The sequence below is a fragment of the Siniperca chuatsi genome, linkage group LG2 (assembly GCF_020085105.1).
Source record: "Siniperca chuatsi isolate FFG_IHB_CAS linkage group LG2, ASM2008510v1, whole genome shotgun sequence".
Classification (NCBI taxonomy): domain Eukaryota; kingdom Metazoa; phylum Chordata; class Actinopteri; order Centrarchiformes; family Sinipercidae; genus Siniperca; species Siniperca chuatsi.
In genome coordinates, this window is record NC_058043.1 from 14,489,619 (window position 1) to 14,509,684 (window position 20,066).

At 41.0% G+C, this 20,066-nt stretch overlaps 2 protein-coding genes across 4 annotated transcripts; one reads left to right on the forward strand and one right to left on the reverse strand.

Annotated features, from left to right (window-relative positions):
* Positions 1-9,271: 9,271 nt before the first annotated feature.
* si:ch211-222l21.1 (prothymosin alpha) lies at positions 9,272-12,349 on the forward strand. 2 transcript variants are annotated; one of them, XM_044168635.1, is made up of 5 exons: positions 9,272-9,846; positions 10,462-10,539; positions 10,965-11,028; positions 11,249-11,334; positions 11,449-12,349. In XM_044168635.1, exons 1-5 carry the CDS (start codon positions 9,796-9,798, stop codon positions 11,518-11,520), a joined length of 351 nt encoding a protein of 116 aa, XP_044024570.1. In that variant the 5' UTR covers positions 9,272-9,795; the 3' UTR covers positions 11,521-12,349. The 2 variants fall into 2 exon arrangements, with proteins under 2 accessions (XP_044024570.1, XP_044024579.1); XM_044168644.1 differs by having other exon boundaries at positions 9,641-9,846; positions 11,249-11,328.
* A 335-nt stretch (positions 12,350-12,684) lies between these two features.
* On the reverse strand, positions 12,685-19,744 carry slc45a1 (solute carrier family 45 member 1). 2 transcript variants are annotated; one of them, XM_044168624.1, is made up of 10 exons: positions 19,551-19,744; positions 18,501-18,941; positions 18,273-18,365; positions 17,536-17,760; positions 16,456-17,357; positions 16,208-16,361; positions 15,921-16,097; positions 15,570-15,775; positions 14,678-14,903; positions 12,685-13,473 (listed from the first exon to the last, which is right to left on the reverse strand). In XM_044168624.1, the coding sequence occupies exons 2-10, from the start codon at positions 18,919-18,921 to the stop codon at positions 13,445-13,447; spliced, it is 2,433 nt and encodes an 810-aa protein (XP_044024559.1). In that variant the 5' UTR covers positions 18,922-18,941; positions 19,551-19,744; the 3' UTR covers positions 12,685-13,444. The 2 variants fall into 2 exon arrangements, with proteins under 2 accessions (XP_044024559.1, XP_044024548.1); XM_044168613.1 differs by having other exon boundaries at positions 12,685-14,903; positions 19,551-19,743.
* Positions 19,745-20,066: the final 322 nt, after the last annotated feature.

Here is a 20,066-nt window from a genome sequence, read left to right on the forward strand (position 1 = left end):
GTCACAGCTGCGGAGAGCAACTTCATGTACAAAAGAGAACATCAGGATGGGGAACTTATTTTAAGAAACTATTTTTACTAACAGCCCAGTAAAACAATTAACAAAGCGTGTTACTATATTTAGGTTTTAAAGGTCACACTGATGCCATCGTACATTTTTTTTAAATCATGCTGCACAAGGGGCTGATTTGACAGAAGTGTACCTAAACAAGAAAGAGACATTATGTTAACTACCTAGCTTGAGTTGTGTGGTTTTAATTAGCTTATCTAAAAGGTCTTAAAGGTTGTTTTTTTCAGTGAGGTTTGGACAGCAGTGATTTCAGGAAGTGAAACTGTTACTCAGTAAACATTTATGACAGATCGACCAATGACTTGGTTTGCTCAAGATAATCCCCCTTGCAGTCTCAACTGTGTGGCTATGAAAACAGATTATCAGAGATAAAAGGGCGCTGTGGAAAAGCAGAGGGGTGGCGGTGGTGGGAGATGAGATGGAGAAGGCTGCTTTCTTTGAAATTCTACTCTCACTTAGCCCCCTCCACTCCCAACAAATTCTCTGTGCACACGGCTCTCTGCATTGCCATAGAAACATTCCTTTTAATCACAACAGAAACCTCATTTCCTGCTCCTGACAAAGTGTCCTCATTGCCTGTAGAGACCGCCTGCATCAGCCATTTCCAAGGCCCACCTCCTTCTGCAGGCTGTACCTACCAGCAGCAGCTAGCCCCCCCTTATTTACCCCTCCCCTCCATATAAGCACATTTTCCACCTTTTCTCTTTCTTTAGCGTAACAGTTTCCCCATTCTCTAGCGCACCTTCTCCTTCGCACTTGATAATCTCTTGTCATTTTAGTTCTTCTTTAAATTATTTTGTATACACTGCAGGCTGTTGAGCTTCTTGTATTTAGTTCAACTCATCCTAATTAAAAAGATATAATCCAAACTGTTTCTTGGAAACGCCTACGCACCCAACCACGTGAACAAAAACATGCAAGCGCAGGTAGTGTTTCTCCACACTCTTATCTGGGAACTACATGTTTGTCTGTGGCCTATTCATCTGTTCCTCGTCAAACTGTTAGACCTTACCAACTACAACAGCCCATATCCTGTTATGCCAATCATAGTGTTTCTTTCAGTTCCACTCAGTCTCTCCAAAAACTAATGCAGGAGACCATTTTGTCTCAAGCAACTAGCAGTTTTTATGTGTTTTAAAGTTCTTATCATCTTTAATCTTACTACAGGCAAAGATTTCAATAAAATACTCTCTACTTCCTGTCCCCAGTCTTGTTCTGCTCAGGGAACAACCTGTGTTAGCACTTAAATAAAATGCCTTGTTCCCTTTATCTCAACACAAGACTGTTATCTGGAAAATACCCCTGTCCTCTCTCTCTCTCTCTCTCTCTCTCTCTCTCTCTCTCTCTCTCTCTCTCTCGTTTGTTTATTTGGGAATTTTGCCAGGTATTTCCCCAGCCAGTCTGCCTGCACCCAGAGTGCTCCATCCCCTTGACGAACGCCCCACCCCCCCAACACTCACACCCTCCCACCCACACCCTCCCATGAGTGTTGCTAAGCAACCGCCCGCCATGAAAGCTGGTGCATTTTCCAGCCAATCAAATCACTGAACATATTTTCGAACAGTGTTCAGGAAGGAAAAAGGATATCATCTTTTCCCCCCTATGAAGTCCTTCTTCAATTACGGGGTTTACACCTTGCAGGTAATTGCAGCTATTTCATCTTACTGCACATACATGCGTTAAAGAAGTTAGCTTTGGATCAGTCCAGGTTCATTCCCAGCTTGTACTAGCAATCCACCGCTGGGTGGCAGCAGGATCAGTTTCTCTGTTGCCACACAGGCTGCAAGAATTTTTTTTACTGCTGTTGCTAAGCAATCCTGACTCTCATGTCTTACCTGTGCAACATTTGTGATTTTTACAGATGTCCCTGACACCATTTTGTCTTTGTTTTCACCATTTTGAAATGCACCATATTCCATGTGAAAAGCAGAATAAAATTTTGGTTGCACTATAAAACCTATTCACATCCAAAATATTAACCTTCCAATCCAAGATATTATTACAATTCAGATCAATGAAGAGACAAAGCCTGTTTGTTTCTGCTGGCAGAACGAATGAGATACACACCATGTTTGAGATCCAGTTTGGGGTTAAATATTAGCCTCAAGCAGCTTCAGTTGACTTCATCATGCAGGAGGCAGGAAATGTGCTCTTGAGTGATTAGGCCAGCAGCTCTCGCCTTCCACTTTACCAGCAGTGGAAAGATCCATATACTTTCTGGATTGATGTGTTGTGCAGCTTCTTGTTTTCTTTGTGCATAAACCTCTGAGATATTTGCACTGCTTTGATGTTTCAGACATGATCCAGCTGATCAAGTCCCACTTAAATGTTTCTTTATCACAGATTTGTTTTCTTTTTTACACTCTCCAGGTCCCTGTGTCCCCACCCCCACTCCCCTGCTCCTCAGTCCCCCTGTGTGCGAGTCCCTCATCTCAGCTTTGGTTGCTGTGCAGATGGCTCTTTGTTGGTGCTTCACAATGGGTCTAAGGTCAGTGTGCCTCATGCCATCAACACACTCAAACTTCTCCACTCCAGCTGTCTTGTGGCTTTATTTGTAGTTTATCTAAAATTATTCTCTCTCAAGTTCAGGGCTGCTCATGTGTACATGGTTATATTATGGTCTTGAATTAAGAGGAAGTTATAAAACCACAGCTGTAGCGTAGAGAGCCTAAACTTCTCATGCTGTAAACACGTTAACAGATATCATCTTGTTTTCCATATCTGAGCCACACCTAGGCCTTCTTTATAATCTTCAAAGCTCTGGTCGCATTTCTTGATTCTTGATTCTTACATGTGTCAGTTGTAGGCAAGCTTTGGAGCATGTGATATCTCCGAAACAAACCAGAATATCGGATCAGCCAGAGAAATAGAAATGTAAATCCACCATCTGTTCTGTGATCCTAAAACAACCCTTGTTCATCATTCAAGAGCTAATGTAATGGTTACACAGTTTAACCCTTAATAGTAATTCAGAGGGTAACAAGATACTATGTACTTTCAAAATAGTAAACAAAGAAACTGTTGGGCAAGCTCTCTCAGAAAGATCGGTGCAAATGACACATTTAAAAAAGCACTTTACTTACTTAATACACTTTTGTATTACTACTCTGGCTGTCATCCAATTACAATAGGGATTAAATGCTCTAATTTTTAACGTCTTCAATATAAGGATCATATTTCTGAGGCAATATACAAATATTTATAGACCAGTTATGATGCCAGAAACATAAAATATGGTGTGTTTTGTCTATGTGAGAAATCGTACGTTTTTTCATTGTACAAAGTAAAATCTGCTGTGTACCACAGGGTTCAGCAGCAGAGGGCCATGAGGTCTTCAGTCCAGTTTGCAGCAGGAAAGAGCAGGTAGAGTGAAAGGCGGGAAACTAGAAGGAGGAGGAGCATTTCTTGCGAAGCAGTACTGGAAATTTCCACTTTTCTCTGGCAAGACAGTTGCAGGGGTGGAGCTAAGAGGTGAAATATATAAGGTAATACAGCTGACGTTGAACTTGAGCAGTGTAGAGGAAAAACTTTTGCTACTCTTTCAAGCACAATCTATTTTTTTACTATTAGGTTTATGAAACCTACAGTAAAGGACATTTTTTAACCCATTGGGAGATTATATGTAATATTACAGTATCTTCAGTTACCATAACCTTTGATTAATTAATTTATTAATTACAGTCCCTTTTTACGTTTTATTCATATAATACCATAACAAATTATGCATAAATTATATCATTTATATTTTTCATTTATACATTTTCATTTATACAACAATGTAAGAAAATGTGCCAACATGGCAGAAATACGTTGTTGAGTAATTCTTGTATGTACAAAATCTTGGAAAATCATACAGCAAATATAGACAGTGTTTTTCAGGTTCTGGTGTGTTTATGTGGGCATAAAATAATCAGGTTATCTGACGTGAATAAACCCAAAAAAGTCATCATGAAAAGCACCAGGTATGCAATATCTGTGAAAGACATTGTAATTTGAAGTGTAAGAAAAATAAGATAAAATTCTCTGATAATACAAGATAATACAATAGATAGATAGATAGATAGATAGATAGATAGATAGATAGATAGATAGATAGATAGATAGATAGATAGATAGATAGATAGATAGATAGATAGATAGATAGATAGATATGTTGGTTTACATGGGACTCTTTATTCTTCTTTACATTTTGCAGAGAAATGTATTATGCATGTGTGGTATTGGTTTTAATGCTGCATATGATGCATATTATTTCTCAGTTAGGAGGGGCAAAGTGCTTGCTGACAGATGATATGTTGCACTACCTCCCACTGCAATCGGACACTGTTTATGGTCAAGTACTGAAATATGCTTGTCTTTTGCTATTGCTATGTTTTAACACACATCTTAGATTAACGTGTAATATATTTTGTATATACAATTTCAAAAATACATACAGTTTCTTGGCTTCTGTAACGTGAATACATAATACATTTACGCATCATATCTGTCATCCATCCATCCATATATTCATTTTCTAGCAGCTTTTCTGAGTCAGAGTCGCTGTGGCAACACAGTCAGTAGAATATCCCAGGTGACCTTTTGCCCAGCAGTTTCCTCCAACACCTCCACCACACGCTCCCATGCCAGCTGGGAGATGCAGTCCCTATGGCTTGTCCTGGGTCTGTTCTGGGTTCTTTTTCTAGTCCTTCAGATGGAGGCCCCCACAGGCACCCCATCCAGCGTGGAGTTTAAGATTCTCCAAGATTTCAACTGCTTGTTCAGCAACATGGTCCAGTACAATGGCAGCTGACTGCATTTTATCGTCACTCATTGCACAATCTGTTCTACCCACATTCATTACTAACGAGATGCTGAAATATCTGAACTCCTCTACATAGGGTAGTTGCTTTCTCCTCACCTGGTTGGCTTAAGAAACCTTTTATGGAGATAATTCGTAGCCTGAGTTTAGGAGATGGTAATCCTCCTCACAGTTACTTCACACCCAGTAGCAGTTGGCTCCTGTGCATCAGACATGGAGCCAGAAACAGCAGAGTTGATAACCCATCATTAACATAACAACATTGTCCAGAGTTTGGCTGCACCTTGTTATCCTGCCCATGATTATCACAAACAGGTAAGGAGACAACACTGCTTTAAATCCAGAGTGCACAGGGAGAAAAGGACTTGCAGTATTGGGAAACACTGGCTTTGGCAAATCCTCAAAGCACCTGCAGACTAATCCATGCAACACTGAAGAGACATGTCAACCACAACAACCCCAACAAAATCCAGAGTCGCAGGATTTCAGGATCTCTTGGCACCAAGCCTCTGAGGAGCTCTGGTTTACATCATGTGTGTTTCTGTTAACTCAGATACAGTTTTTCATATTACTGTTTCATGCTGCATATAAGTTGATTTTCTGTTTTCTTACTTGACATCTGTTTCTACTTTTACTGTTTTGGTGAATATATTTATTTACACATACTGCACTGAATGTTCAGTTCACACACATTTGATATACTGCTACTGCTTTTATTGCTAACTATTATTATTATTATATAATCCTATTATTTGCTGCTGCAGTGACCTATTTATTGATAAATCCCAAAGCAATCAATCAATAAATAACGATCAATTATTAAATAACATTACGATCAATAAATTATTATATATATGTTTATGTTTACTTCTGTATTGGTCTTATGTGATACAACAATGTATTTTAATTATTTATTTACTTTTCAGTGGAAACTTTATTGACCCCTGCAATGTAAACTTATTTTGTTTAATTATATTTACCTGTCCATATATTTATGTATTTATTTATTTGTTGTTTATTGTTATTGTAGTCTTGCAGTTGTTTTCTTTTCTATTTTTCTAGGGTCTTTGTATTGTTATTGATTGATAGGAATGTGCAGTTATTGTTCCTACAAGAATTTTTATCATAATGTCAAATAAAGTTCTTTAAAGAAAAAAGAATGTTTTACTTTTTGTTCGGCCATAAAGACATCTTAAAATAATATTCATAAAAATGCATTGTTGCTTCATTCACTGAAGCATTATTTATGCGTAGCTCTGTTAGTTTATAGAAAAGTTATTATACATGCACTGTGACCCCCTTTGGCCATGTAGTAGTTTCTTTAGGAACATCCCTGCAGTTTTTATTTGAAAATACAGTTTAAGCCTCAGGTCTTGTGGCGGCACTGCTAGTGTATGTTTTTTCATTATCGTCAATAATGACTGTACTTAATTCTGTTCATTATAGATCAATAATATAAGCATGCTTTCTCCTTCACTGTGCATTAGACTGAAGAGTCCCAGTGAGAAGTCAACTTTGTGTCGTCCCCTGTACTCTGCAGGACTTGACTGAAAACCAGAGAAAGCCAGCCAGACCATGCAGGACACTGCTGTTCAGAACAAAAGATCTCAGTTAGCCCCACCAATTCCTCCAATTATCGGGACCCTTCCCCCGCCTAATCCTGACCTCTGCTCTGTGATGGGCCCGTCTTTGCTCTACCCCCACGAGCACTGACATTCCTCAAGTCAGGTCAGTCCTTTGTTCTAAAGAAATGAAGGTGCTTCCCATCCTATGTCCTCTGACCTGTTAGCACAGCGGAGAACACTTTAACATTCAAAGAAATGTTTCCCCAGGCAATGAGAACTGATGCAAAATATGTCATTTACTTTTAAATGTGTCATTGTGAACACAAAGAGGGTTTTCTTTTATACAGTATTGCATTATGTGGTTCCACAACTTTGAATAGCATAACAAGGTTTTCCAGTGCCTACTTGTGGAAAGTGTGGTAAACACTCCAGTTGTTGGCAAATAAGAGGTTTTTATAAAAATCACTACATAAATTGCATCTCTTTTTCAACTTTTCCTTGACTGCCCTACTTGCTGCAACAGTTTGGTTCACTTCTTTACCTGCAGGATGAACAGGCTGCCCATAGATACATTTTTTTCCCTTTGTAACAGATTGGTGGCACATGGAAACATGTTGAGGTAGGCAAATAATGAAAAAAAGACAGGAAATGATCTCACAAACACTCCCCCTCTCTCTGATTGCTCCCATTTTCCAGTTACAGAAAAAGAGTGAGTAATGCCTTCTGCTGCTTTTTAGCCTGCTCCTCTGTTCTTCCCATGGATCTACTGAAGTCTCTGCGCACACTGAGGCCATTACATTGTGGATGTCTGCTTCAGTGCTCTGCAGTCTCCACATGGTCTTCATTTCCCAAATAAAAGGGTAACACTTAATGCAGTGCCAAGATAAGTCCTCATATGACTTCAAGTACAGTGACATTACGAATGTCTTTCATTGCTGCTTTGTGTAGTAATTTTGTAAAACTAATGCTGTGTCAATGTAATTCTCTTTTGTTCATTGTTAATGATGACTAGTTTTTTGTCTTTCACATGGTACATCAGAAGCTTTGATATGAAAATTAAAATCAGCAATATTTTCATATATCCTTGGTGGCAAGGTAATATGTCATGGTAGAACAACAGACTCAGCTTAAGTGAAAAAACATCCTTATATGAGAGAGAAAATAAATCTCAAAGTAACCAGCTAGTACACTGACACACAACCCTTTGATCTCTGCATGTAATTACAGTCCTCATGATTATATTTCAGCTGAATGTGAGGTGAATGACTAAATAGGGCCTGGAGGCTTCTTCAAAATCAGTGGCTTGAATACTGGCATGGCATGGAGAAGATAACTGAGGTGGTGTAGGATTAGGTCCTGGGAGGCCCTAAAATTAGAGGCTAAAGAAATAGTTGTGTCAAGATATCCTTGTTGGGTGTATTGGGGCAAGTTCAGGATACAAACATTAGTAAGACTGTCTAGAAATATTTGAAATCCAGGACTTATTATGTGGAGCACATGCAATTATGTTTTGTAAACTAGAAGTTAAGCAAGTGGAAATTACTCTGTTGCTCTGACAACTATCTGATAACTACATTTTATGAATGATATGATAGCTGTGTGGGGGCGGAAACAATGACAGGCGTGTCAAATAAGGTTGTTCATGGTCAAATGATTTTGTTGAAAGTTGAGAAATTCAGTTGTAGGTCAGAGTGTCATGGTACAAAATGTGTAGATTTCACCACCATATTTTGCCTTCTTTTTAACTGACAGTGAGGCACTGACCAAATGCAGGCTTAAATTACAGAGTTCAGGGCCCACAAAGTTGTGTGTTGCCACTTCCTTTGGTTTGACAGTTGGATGAGCTGGTGCAGTGACGGCAAACAAAGTTCACCTCAAAGAACGTCTGAAGGAGAAGAGAAACAGACAGTTTGGGACATCAGACAACACTTATCAACAAGACCAAAGGTTTAAATCATGTTTTATCAGTTACACCTGAAATATGAATTAGAGACAACATAATGTATTCATAGGGTGCATGCTATAATTTTTCATTCTTTGCTTGTGTAAGTATTAGTTCTAATAGCAAGGTCACTTCTAATATGTGCAATTTAGACTTGACCTCAGATATATATTTGTCCAGCTCCTCATCAGCTTTGGAAAACTGTACTTTCTCCGGAAATAAAAAAACAGTATCACCTTTAATAGTATAATAACAATAGTTGTAATTGAATGCATGCTGTAAAGGTTTTCACACAGTACTGTAGGCACACACATGCACACACTTACTGTACTACACACACCACACTCCATTACTGTCTCTCACAAATCACAAAGAAACACATTTATTGCTTAGCCTATCCTCAGCCAGTGTGTGGCTCATTATTTTTTCCTTCCTTCTTTGTATCAAATATTGTCTGAAATCGACAACTAGTTTCCCCTACTGAATGTTCTCCAATCACAATACTAATACTTCAGCAGGAAATATAAGGATAGTTGACATTTGTCAATTTGTATAATTTGATATCAAACAATTGGCCAATACATTTTGAATTTGTAAAATGGATGTATAGCTCTCAGGCTATGCAGGGAGCCTATGTTGTGTCTTTAAATTGTATAGTTTTAGTTTTGTAATTGAATAATGAATTGCTTTATTATGATTTGTGTGTTTAAATGTGTGTCTAAATTGCACTGTTACTAGTTTGACTGGTTTGTAAAATAGTGAAAGTGTAAGCACACTTAAGCAGGAACATCTTTCGTTATAAGTGTTAAATTTAGAAAGGAGGAGTGGCCGCATGGTTTTCACATCGTCACATTATTCCTTTTTGCATGTAATTTGATACCCCATCTCTGCAGAGAGAAAGAGCGCTAAGACTAAACATGTTGTCCGTGTGCATATGTTTATAAACTTTTACAATCTGTCTACTTAAGACAATATTCAGTCGTCAGTTGACTCTGGGGGATTATTATAACTTTAACAACTGGCCGCTTATATCCATTGTTCAAATTTTAGGTAAAAAAAATCAAACGCAAACTGATGGGTAGTGGAAAAAAGAACTCTGGTGTCATAGTGCAGCGCTTTAAAACAATTGACCAATCAACGATGAGAAAACTTGTAGGCGGGACGTATTGTCAAGATTGAGAAAATATTCCTCCAATCGAATACTCCGGTGGTCGACATTGTCCAATCGTGTGCGGGATCGACCCGCCGTATCCAACGAGAGTGGATTTTCAAGGAGCTCGAGAGAAAAGCGGAGACGGGTAGACATCATTTCTCGCTCAGCGTCTTTGGACTATCCACACGAAGGCAAAGAGCCAAGAAATAAAAAATCTTTTTCTGAGCAGGAATATAATTATCTACATTAATTATCCAAATTAGCCATGGCCGACACAGCTGTTGACACGACAGTAACTGCAGAGGTTACAGCCAAGGTGCGTTTCATTTAGGTTTTTTTTCTTGTTTGCTGGTTGAGCTGTGTTAAAAGATTTTGGGAACTTTTTTTAAGTTGTTGTATTATTTGTGTTAATTGGTTTAGCTAGCTCGGGTTAAGCGACCGTGGGCTATTTGGCAGTAACATTAAACGTTACCGTTAATATTACTTAATATAAGTTAAAACAGTAATTGGGGGAAAATGTCAATTATCGTGAAATGTCACTTGTCGACAACCATACACCGCAGAGGTGACTTAATTGTAATTTTTAGCGTCGACAGCTAAATATTGTGTCTGGAAACTCCAACGTATGTGATGTGGTTAGCTAAAAATGTCTTGTTGAGCAGACAAAGCGGTTGAAACGGTACAGCTGGTGAAGCGGAGCTGCTGCTGTGGGCGGGAAGCCACAGTAACGTTACACTACGGGTTGGGATGAAAACGTTCAACATTGCCACTAATTATTTCTAACATAGTCTCCTTTGAATTAGACTTTATCGCAAATATGGTAAACGAGCTTTCTTTTTAATTAAAACCAGACGCGGTAAGAACGTGTGGCACTTCAGAATAAACTCTGCCGAACGTCACATTAATTACTGGACGTGCTTTTATTTTGTAGGACCTGAAAGAGAAGAAAGAAGTAGAAGTGGAGGAGGAGAAGAAGATCGACAACGGGGACGCACCTGCCAATGGCACAGTGAGTTGGAAACGAGGACCCGCCTCATGGCCTTTTTGTCTTAGCAGCCCTCATCATGCAGGTGTCGCTGCACCCGCCTCCCCCTCCTGTTCAGCTGCTCTCCACGCAGTGCTTTGTTTGGGTTGTGAAATGGCACAGATGTTAGTTAGCAAGTCTGTGGACGTTTCCATTGGTGTCTCAAGTCTAGCTTGGTAGCTAATCCTCTGGGGAGTAAAAAGAGCTCCACACACATGCGTGTCCCCAGAGGAGTCTGTAAATGTAAGACTCTGGGAGGATTATTTCAAATATGCTTGGGATTCTGTGTTTAGATTTTATTTTTTCTCTCTTTGCAACATTGTCCATAATCCTACAATGTTGCTCATATAATAAAAGCCCAATCATGACACATGATGTTACTGGACTGACATTTCCCTCTCTTAATTCAGAATGGTGCTGATCACAGTGACAAAGTGGAAGAAACCGCAGAGGAGAAACACAATAATGGAGATGGTATGTTCATATAAAGCAGTATTACTGTTTTCAGATAAAGACTGTTTAAAAAGTCTCTACATTTTCTTTCTTTGTTGCTTCTGATTTGCCTCATAAATGCTGTTACATTGTGTGGCCTTGAGTTCAAATTTCCATTTTGACAAGATTTACTTTTTCTATGAATCTTGTCTTAATTACATCCAAAGTAAAGGATGTATTAAGTGACAAACTGTCCTTACAGGGAATGCAGAGGAGGCGCCCCCTGCTGAGGAGACTGATGCACAGCCTGTGAAGCGTGCAGCTGAAGAAGAGGAGGAGGAGGAGGAGGTGTGTTGTCACCAGGCTAAAATATACTATCATAATCTATTGTTTTTAATGTGTTGACTAATCTGGTGAACTTTGATCTTTGCTAATGTGTGAAATATTTTCTGTTTTTATTAGGAAAAGGTGGTGACAAAAAAGCAGAAGACAGAGGAAAATGGAGATTCAAAAGAGGCAGAAGTCGAGGCTTAGGTCTCTGCCCTGCTACTTGTTGGCAGCACTGTCTTACCAGCCTGGTCAACATCGTGTTGTAGAGCTTGTGCTTTCTGTACCTTTTTGAGAAACATTTCTTTTTGTTTGCTCCCATGTTATCACATTGCACTGGAGTCCTGAAAAATAGTGGCCCTGCATCCTTTTTTTATGAAATGTTATTTATTGGTCTTTAAAATGAGCTTTTTTTTACTTGTACAAATAGGGCCACATCATGAGATCAGTTTTTTTCATTTCTTGAGGTTTTATATCAGTATGTTAGAAGCACAATCTCTATTATGTCAGTGCTGACCAGATGATTCATTCATATAGGCAGCTGCTCACCCCCTCCAAGGCTCATGTTGACCTCTCAGATTCACTTAAAGGACCAAAGATAAGTTTTAAGCAGGGGCTAATGGACAGTTGTTAGCATTATTAGTTGAGGCATAATTTCGTTTGTGTTGAGCTGCTACTTAATCCTTGGCTTGGCTGCCCTGTTAACATGACAGATGGTGCAAATGAATAAAGGGGCTCTGTCTTGCACCTCCATGATAAGATAGCTTGATCTTGTATTATGGAGGAAGGATTTTGCAATGTTAATTAACCCCTCTTAAATCTTAAAGCTTTGGTCATTTGTTCTGTATGCATTCCACGCAAGTTTGTACCATTTATACTTTGTTTTTCCTACGTTTTCAATGAGTTTTATGTTATGGCTGGGTAGCCCAGTTTTGAGTCCAAGGCTGCCTTTTTCAGAACCAGAATGACATTCGGTTACTTCAGCCACTACTGCTTTGTATATTCTGATTAACAAATAAATTGTCTTTTTACTGAAGTATATCTATTTTGTGTGTGTATAATACATGCTTATGGATCATTACTGCTTCTTAAAACCATGGCTTTATAAGTATGTCACTTGACCCAATTTTTCTTAACATGGAAAATGGCTGACTTAAATGCAGGAAGGAACAGGAATAATCTCACTCACTTGGTAAGGGAAAAGGGTGCACAGAATCAATGGATTGCTGTCTTGTGTCTCCTGGTTCCCCCAAGTGGTGTATTTTAAAATTGCAGGTCATTATTACTTAAGTCAACTTGGGAGATGACTGGTATGGCCTACTATGGTAATGGGGGGGTAATTACAACAATAATTGACACAGGAGTCTAAAATGGCAAAATGATTATTTTAGTTTTAACTGAACCCTGAATAAAAGTAGCTTTTACAGTAACATTGCTAATATTGAGCAATAGGTGGTACCATATAACACAAAAAGTCAACGTGTTTTGCTTTTTTTCTCAAGCAAGCTACAACAGCATGGTCCATACAGGTACTGTTTCCTCAGAAACGTTAACATGACATGCATCCAGTCAGTCCAGGAGGCTTTAATAGTAGGCAATTATTGACATTCTGCTGTGACAGCAATTATGACTGGTACAATAATGGTATTCAGTGTGTGAGCCAGTCAATGAAACCATCACAATGGTAGGTTTAAAACAGGTTATATACTCAAATTGACCTTTTGTTAAAGCCCTGAAGTCAGGCTTGGTGCCAGTGTTGAGGCTGAAAAGACAAAGTATACTGTTTGCCATGGCACAAATTAAATTATATGTACCATTTGCTGATAAAGATGGCTTCTTTAGGATTGAAACAAAGGGAATGAAGTTTGTTATTTCCTGTGAGGATCTTGGCTAACAGATGTAAGGTATTTGCTATACTGAGTCGATGAGCTGAGCATGGTGGAGCAGAAGCCTACTACCTTAAGCATGCGCCCTAATGATGACAAAAAGCACTTGCTGCTGGCTCTATGAACCCCCCCCCACCAGTCTTTTCTTTCAATGTTGTCCACCTTCAGGGTTACCCATAGTTCACATGAGTCTTCTCCCTGTTTGCTGTTCTTCTGTTTTGTTCGGTTTCCGACTGAATGCTGATTCACACCCCAGTTTCAACTTCTCCTCTTCCTGATAATGACAAGAATCACTGTCATTATTACAATGGCATTGCCGGGAGTAGGGTGACAGCTCACGGCTGTCCATGGCTTAGTGAGGGCCCAGACAGAATTTGCCACCAGTACACATTTCTCTGTGTTTTTGAAAGTTTGAGTGTGAGCGTGTGTGTGTGTGTGTGTCATGCTATTAGTCATGGCTCTCTGCTGATTAAGTGCTTAATTGGCACTGTATTCATACTTGGGACTTGATTAAGAGTCACCCAGCACCACACTGTGAAATTTGGGGATAACACACTGGTTTGTTTGTATTTGCTGTTAAAATGTGAACAATGTGAAGCCCTTCAAGACTAACTGTGATTAAGCATTGTTCAGCTTAACATGAATATTACGTATGAGCTAAGAGCTCTTGAATGAATGAAGAAGCATAAACGGTGAGTGTGAGTGGTCACTGGCAGCACATTCATTTAGTCAGAAAATTCTGCCTATGGTGTGATGCTAATTATGCTAACTCAGAGAAACAGGCAGGTAGACATTCCCTTGGCCGTATGACTGAAACAAAACATTAACACAAGGGGCTTTGAGAGATTACATTGCAGCTCATGCAGACGTTAGGCAACCGATAAAAGGAAGAAAAAGAGGGGGAAAGCTGTGGTTAGCCTGTATGTAGTGATCAACATTTCTATACTAAACACCAACAAGCAAGAAAAGATGATGCAATATTTTACAGCAAAGAATCAGACAGAAGAACAGTTTAGGCTTATCTATACTGAAAGAGGTCACTCAGAGTCTCTCTCTCTCACACACACACACGCACACGCACACACACACAAATCAATTTGTCCAACACTGCATTCAAAAAGGTCACACATTCGTTTGCAAAAGTTAAGAAAAAATGCATGGGCACACACACTGTATGAACACACAGGTCATGTATACACATATTAGAGCAGTGGCCAATGTCTGTCTGTCTGTCTGTCTAGCTCTGAGAAGAACAGTGCTGATTAGTGTTAAACAATATATGGAATTGTGCTGTACAGTGTGCGGCAGGGTGTACAGTGTGTTTGTCCTATCAGTGCTGTGAAGGTCAACACACTTAGACACTAAGCGACAGCGTGAGAGCGTGTGTGCCGTTGAGTGTGTGTGTGAGGTAAAGTAAATAAAGAGGCTTTTCTAAATGTGCACCAATAGTGGCTGGGTCTCGCTTTCGGGGGGCTCACCCTCAGCGGGGGGCAGCTGGTACACCACGCAGAGAGAGGAGTACAGGCAGCCCACGAATGACATCAGGCTTGAAAAGTACATCACTCCCTGGGCCCCACCCACCAGTGAGGTCAGAGGTCCCATCGCCACAGAGACCAGGATCTGAGCCAGGAAATACTGGCAGCTGAGCAGAGAGATGTCCACCCCCATCCCTCGTCTGGTCCCTTCCTCTGATGAGCCACAAAACTGATGAACATATACATAGTTTTGTTATATGATCAATCTATGTAGGCTAGTGCACCACAAATGACTACAGCATTAAAGAAATAGTTCAACATTTTGGGTAATGCGCTTATTTGTTTTCTTGCTGCGAGTTAGATGAGAAGACTGATACCAAACTCATGTCCATACTATATATGAAGCTACAGCCAGCAACTGGCTAGCTTAGCTTTGCATTAAGACTGGAAACAGGGGGAAACAGCTAGCCTGGTTCTATCCAAAAATAACAAAATCCGGCTACCAGTACCTCTAAAGCTCAATAAATAGTCAGGCACATAGCCCTCTGTAAAACCACACTTGGGTTTTTTGTACGAATTGAAACAAGATATAACGTGTTGATTACTGAGGTGCTGATAGGTGGATTTTGTAACACTGTAACACTAAATCGCTGGAGTACATTTCTTTCTTTGTTTCCAGTCTTTGTGCTAAGCTTACTGGCTGGTGGCTGTGGCTTTATATTTACTGTACAGACATGAGAGTGGTATCAATCTTCTCATCTAACTTTCTGCACGAAAGCGAATAAGCACAATTCCCAAAATGTTGAACTGTTCCTTTCCGTTAATCCTGGAAAAATACAATCAAGCAACTACAAATGACTCTACAAATTAGTAAATTACATATCTACATACTGACCTGAGGGCTCTGGTAGTATTCACACAGCAGAGAGTAAGGCAGCGTGCATAGAGAGGAGAAGAGCACCCCATAGGTGACACAGAGGGAAAGTACCACGTAGAGGTTGGTGGATAGTGTGGCCAGGCCCGTACCCAAACCAAACGCCAGGTAAGCAAAAAAATATAGAGTGCGAAGAGAGAAACGCTCCTCCAGTTTCTCCAATATGGCTGGAAGTTGAAGAAGAAACCCAGAGAGAAACAGAAGTAACAAATGTGAAGCTTGCCAAGGAAAGGAAGACAAATTCCTGGTGCTCGTCCCTGGCCAGAGCTACACTAACATTCCAGACATGTTGTGATTATGAGTGAAGCTTACCTGAGTAGAAAGCAGCACTAAATGCATAGATGCACATGCCCCAACAGCCCATGCTGACACCAGCATTGTAGCGTTGGTAAGCCTCAGAGTCATGGGGTGCCTTGGGGTCTCCTTCAAACACAACCTCCCCCATGAAGTCAGTGTAGAAGAGCAGCATGCCTTCAAAGGACAGCCAGCCTAGAGAGAACCAATAAATATCAACTCAGTTACTATTAAATACAAAACAGGTGTTTTAAGGTGTTGCAGAGTTTTATGTGCAACTAAATTTAAATAGTGATTATTCTCACCCAAAAAATGATTAGTGCATAAACTCCGCAGAGAGGGAGGCATCCTGTAGATGGCTATACACAGCAGCTTCATTGACATTTGGGATTCTCCTGTCTCCACATTCTCACTCAGATCACTCTCATAGCGCACCCCATTCAGCAAAATGTTTGCAACCTTCATCAGAGAGAAAAGACAGACACTGTGTTTAAAAATGCTGTGGTGTCTACTGACTAAACAGCTTTTGTCATTTTCAAAATATCTGTCTGACCTGCTGGCTGAAGGTCACTGTTCTCCTGCGTCCATTCTCCAGCCCAACGATCTGGGTTGCCATGGGCTCCTCTATTAGTGCAAGACTCTGGGGTCGCTTCAGGATACTAGCAGAAGAGCCACGATGTGACCCTGCACCAGGCTGAGCTCCAGCTGTGACCTGAGATGCTCCATGAGATTGTGCATCTCCCTCAGGCTGTGGCGCTTCTGCATCCTGAGCTTCCCCAGCTGGATGAGACACCACATCAGCCTGGGTCTGTCCCACAGGATGGCTCCCTGCCCCCTTTGTGGACTCGTCAGGCGGAGGGGAGTCCCCTGGAGGCAGGGGCACAGTGGTGGAGTTTGAGGCCAGGGCCTGTGATGTCTGCTGACCTGTGTAGCAGTTTATGAGCACACTGTCTATATAGGAGGTTCCTAATGAGGAGGCAAACTCGTTGATGCCAGTGAGTGAGCTGTCCCTACTAATAAAACTGCCATACTTTGGTGTGAGGGGGCTCAGGGGCGATATGGGGCCAATGAGGCCAGCACAGAGGCATGCATTGGCACTGCAAGAATGGGCCAGAGGGTCAGAGTTACATGGGTGAGACTTTCTAGGGAAATTGTACCTGTAAAGACCATCCTCATCTTCCTCATCCAGTCCCAAAGCTGATCCTGGGGGAACAGGGGGAGAGGGAGGAAGAGGGAGGCTGGGGCTTTTTAGATGATTTTTACTGGAGTTTTTGTTCGGCTGGCTCTTTGGTAGGGGCCGTTCGGGGATACTCATCAGAGTCATGGCTGTGGCTATCACCAAAGTGACACTCGTGAACATGTATATGACCCGCAGTTGACCTCCCATCGACCTTCCAAATTGTGTCTGGTCCCAGTTGATGCCGCCCACAATGTAACCAAATCCACCTCCTAGTCCTGCAGAGCAAGATTGAGAGACAGAAAATTACCTTTTGCAATGACTGGTAATGTCTTAAAACTTTATTTTAGGTCTCTCCAAATGATCTTATATAGGTTATAGCTTCCATCTCCTATGCAACAACTGTATAATGATAAAGTAACCCTGGGTTTGTGACTGTGTAAAGTGTTTTCTTACCTGCCAGTAGCGCATGGATGTTCAGCCCCCGATCCTGGTCCTCTGGGCTGCACACATCCATCATGTAGGCATGGCTTGGGTTGTCTGCTGAATCAGCACTGAAGTCCATCAGAACCACACCACACACCGTCAGGATAATTCCCCACTTGTGATTTGATGCTGTGTCAGCCAGCGCACCTCCAATGTCCCGCCCGTTCAACACCAAGGATAGACCAACCAAAGCCCCTATGAGGGAGAAGAGCAGAAGAAACTACGTTTTTTAACATCAGTACTAGAGTTCAACAGACCTCTTGCTAAGTGTGAAAAAATCATGCATATATAAATCATTAAAGGGGCACTCCACCGTATTTACAGTCAATTTACAAGTTATGGAGAGTGGTGCAAAACCAATCAAACAGTCGTATAATGTCTTCTGTGGCTCTGGAGGAGCTTTGACAAGTCTGAGAAAAATATTCAAGTGACATCAACAAGATATCTCTGTGTGGGCTTGGAGACCACACATTTTTAACAGAAAACCTGTGTTTACAGTTGGGCTGTGGCGTTTGAGGGACATCGGCATTTACCAGGTAGGAAAAGTCTAACAAAAAATATGTATCAAGTTGCATTATGGGTAGCGTAGAATCCAGTGTTTTTGTGTTTTTCCTTCATATTATGGACTAAAAGTCAGGATATCTCAGCCTCTGTTGCATCAGTTTTGACCATAGTACAATACTAAATCGCTGGAGTACATTTCTTACCTATAGCCAAGGCAAAAATAAAGGGTCTCCTTCGCCCAAACCGGGACGTACAACGATCACTCCATGCTCCGATGAGAGGCTGAACGAGGAATCCTTCAAACCAAAGACAGAGGACGGAGTTAGAGTCCAAAGAGCTAGTACTGCACAAGAGTATTGCTACTCAAAATCACATGATGTATCACATATCCCTGTCCACCAAGTGTTCATCTCGCCTTGCTGTTCACTTACCCAGTATGGGACTAATAAACCACACCAAGCTGTAGAATTGATCAGGTAAGCCCATCTGTAGAAGCACAGGAGTCACATAAGCTGTTTCCATGGCATAGCTAAATTCAATACCAAACAGGATGCAGCCATTGAAGAGCAGCTCTTGGAAAGTACGCCTTGGGGGAAGCTCACTGAGGTCCAGCTGGTCCAGGGGACAGGGTGTGTTGGGTGGCGGAGGTGGTGAAGGTCTTATCAGTTTCTGACGCTTTGGCTGTCTTTGGAAATTGTTGGCTCGGTGACTGAGGTGCCGAGTGGTGGATGTTGGGAAGCTGGCAGTTTTGGGGAGTGAGCTCCTCCAGATCCCTTCCTGAGCTGTGGATAACCTCCCTCCTGGACTGGCCAAAAGAGGGTCACTGGGGGTGCCCATGCCCGGGGATGACATCTCTCTCAAGCCAGTGTACACTGCAGCAAATAAAAGGGTAATAAACCAAGTTCAAACTTGTTTTGGGTGGATTTTTTATTTATACATTAGAGGTCATTCAAGATCATCACAATGTAGCATATGTGAGTAACTTTGTGCTGCTAATGGTTTTGTAATGCTACCAAGAGGACACTGCAGTCATCAGCAGACAGCAATGATGGGCACGACACACTGCAACCAATGCGCATGTTAGTGTTGTGCGCAAAGCCCATGTGCTCGGCGTGGCTGACTACAGCAGTGTAGTATGCGGCACCGCTCTCATGAAAGCCTGTTTCCATTTTAATTTTTCATGGAGGAAGCTCTAATCGGACACAATGGAGCCGCTGGGGGTTATAATGATGATGGCTTTCAAGACAGTTACAACGATAACGTATCATAATCGCTCAAATTTAAACTAAACATTTGACCAATACAGATCTTATATGTAACCGTAACCGATCGATTGCTTTTTTTTAGTCTGTTCGGGTAATGATCCTCGATATTTTTCTAGACTTGACATTTGGTTCTAAAGGTGAAGACCACACAATCGACTTCACTGTGTTAGAAGATGAAGCAGGCGTGCAAAGTTAAACGTGAAAGATGATAATTACCTTATCGGGGAGACTCGTCATTTATTGCTGCATACTGTGTAGGTGAACAGACCAGCCATTATGATTTATAAAACACGTAGGATGAATTACAGGAGTCATGATTGTTGTTTTGTTTTTCGTTTTTTCCATGCAGTCATCCCCCCGCTCTCTCTCTCTCCGTCCCTTCTCCTTCCCCCTCTTCTCCGCTCCCCCTTCGCCTCTTCCTCCCGGTCTCTCCCGTGACGTGACGTCACGCCCCTCCCTGCAACATCAGCACCGCGGACAGTCCCCGCTGAAAAAAACACATCTGTCTGTCTGCATATCTATCTATCTATCTATCTATCTATCTATCTATCTATCTATCTATCTATCTATCTATCTATCTATCTATCTATCTATCTATCTATCTATCTATCTATCTATCTATCTATCCTCTGCTCAAATAAAAAACAATGTACTTGAGGTGCTACTTCTACTCCACTACATTTCAGAGGCAAATGTCCACTACATGTATCTGACAGCTACAGTTACAAATTA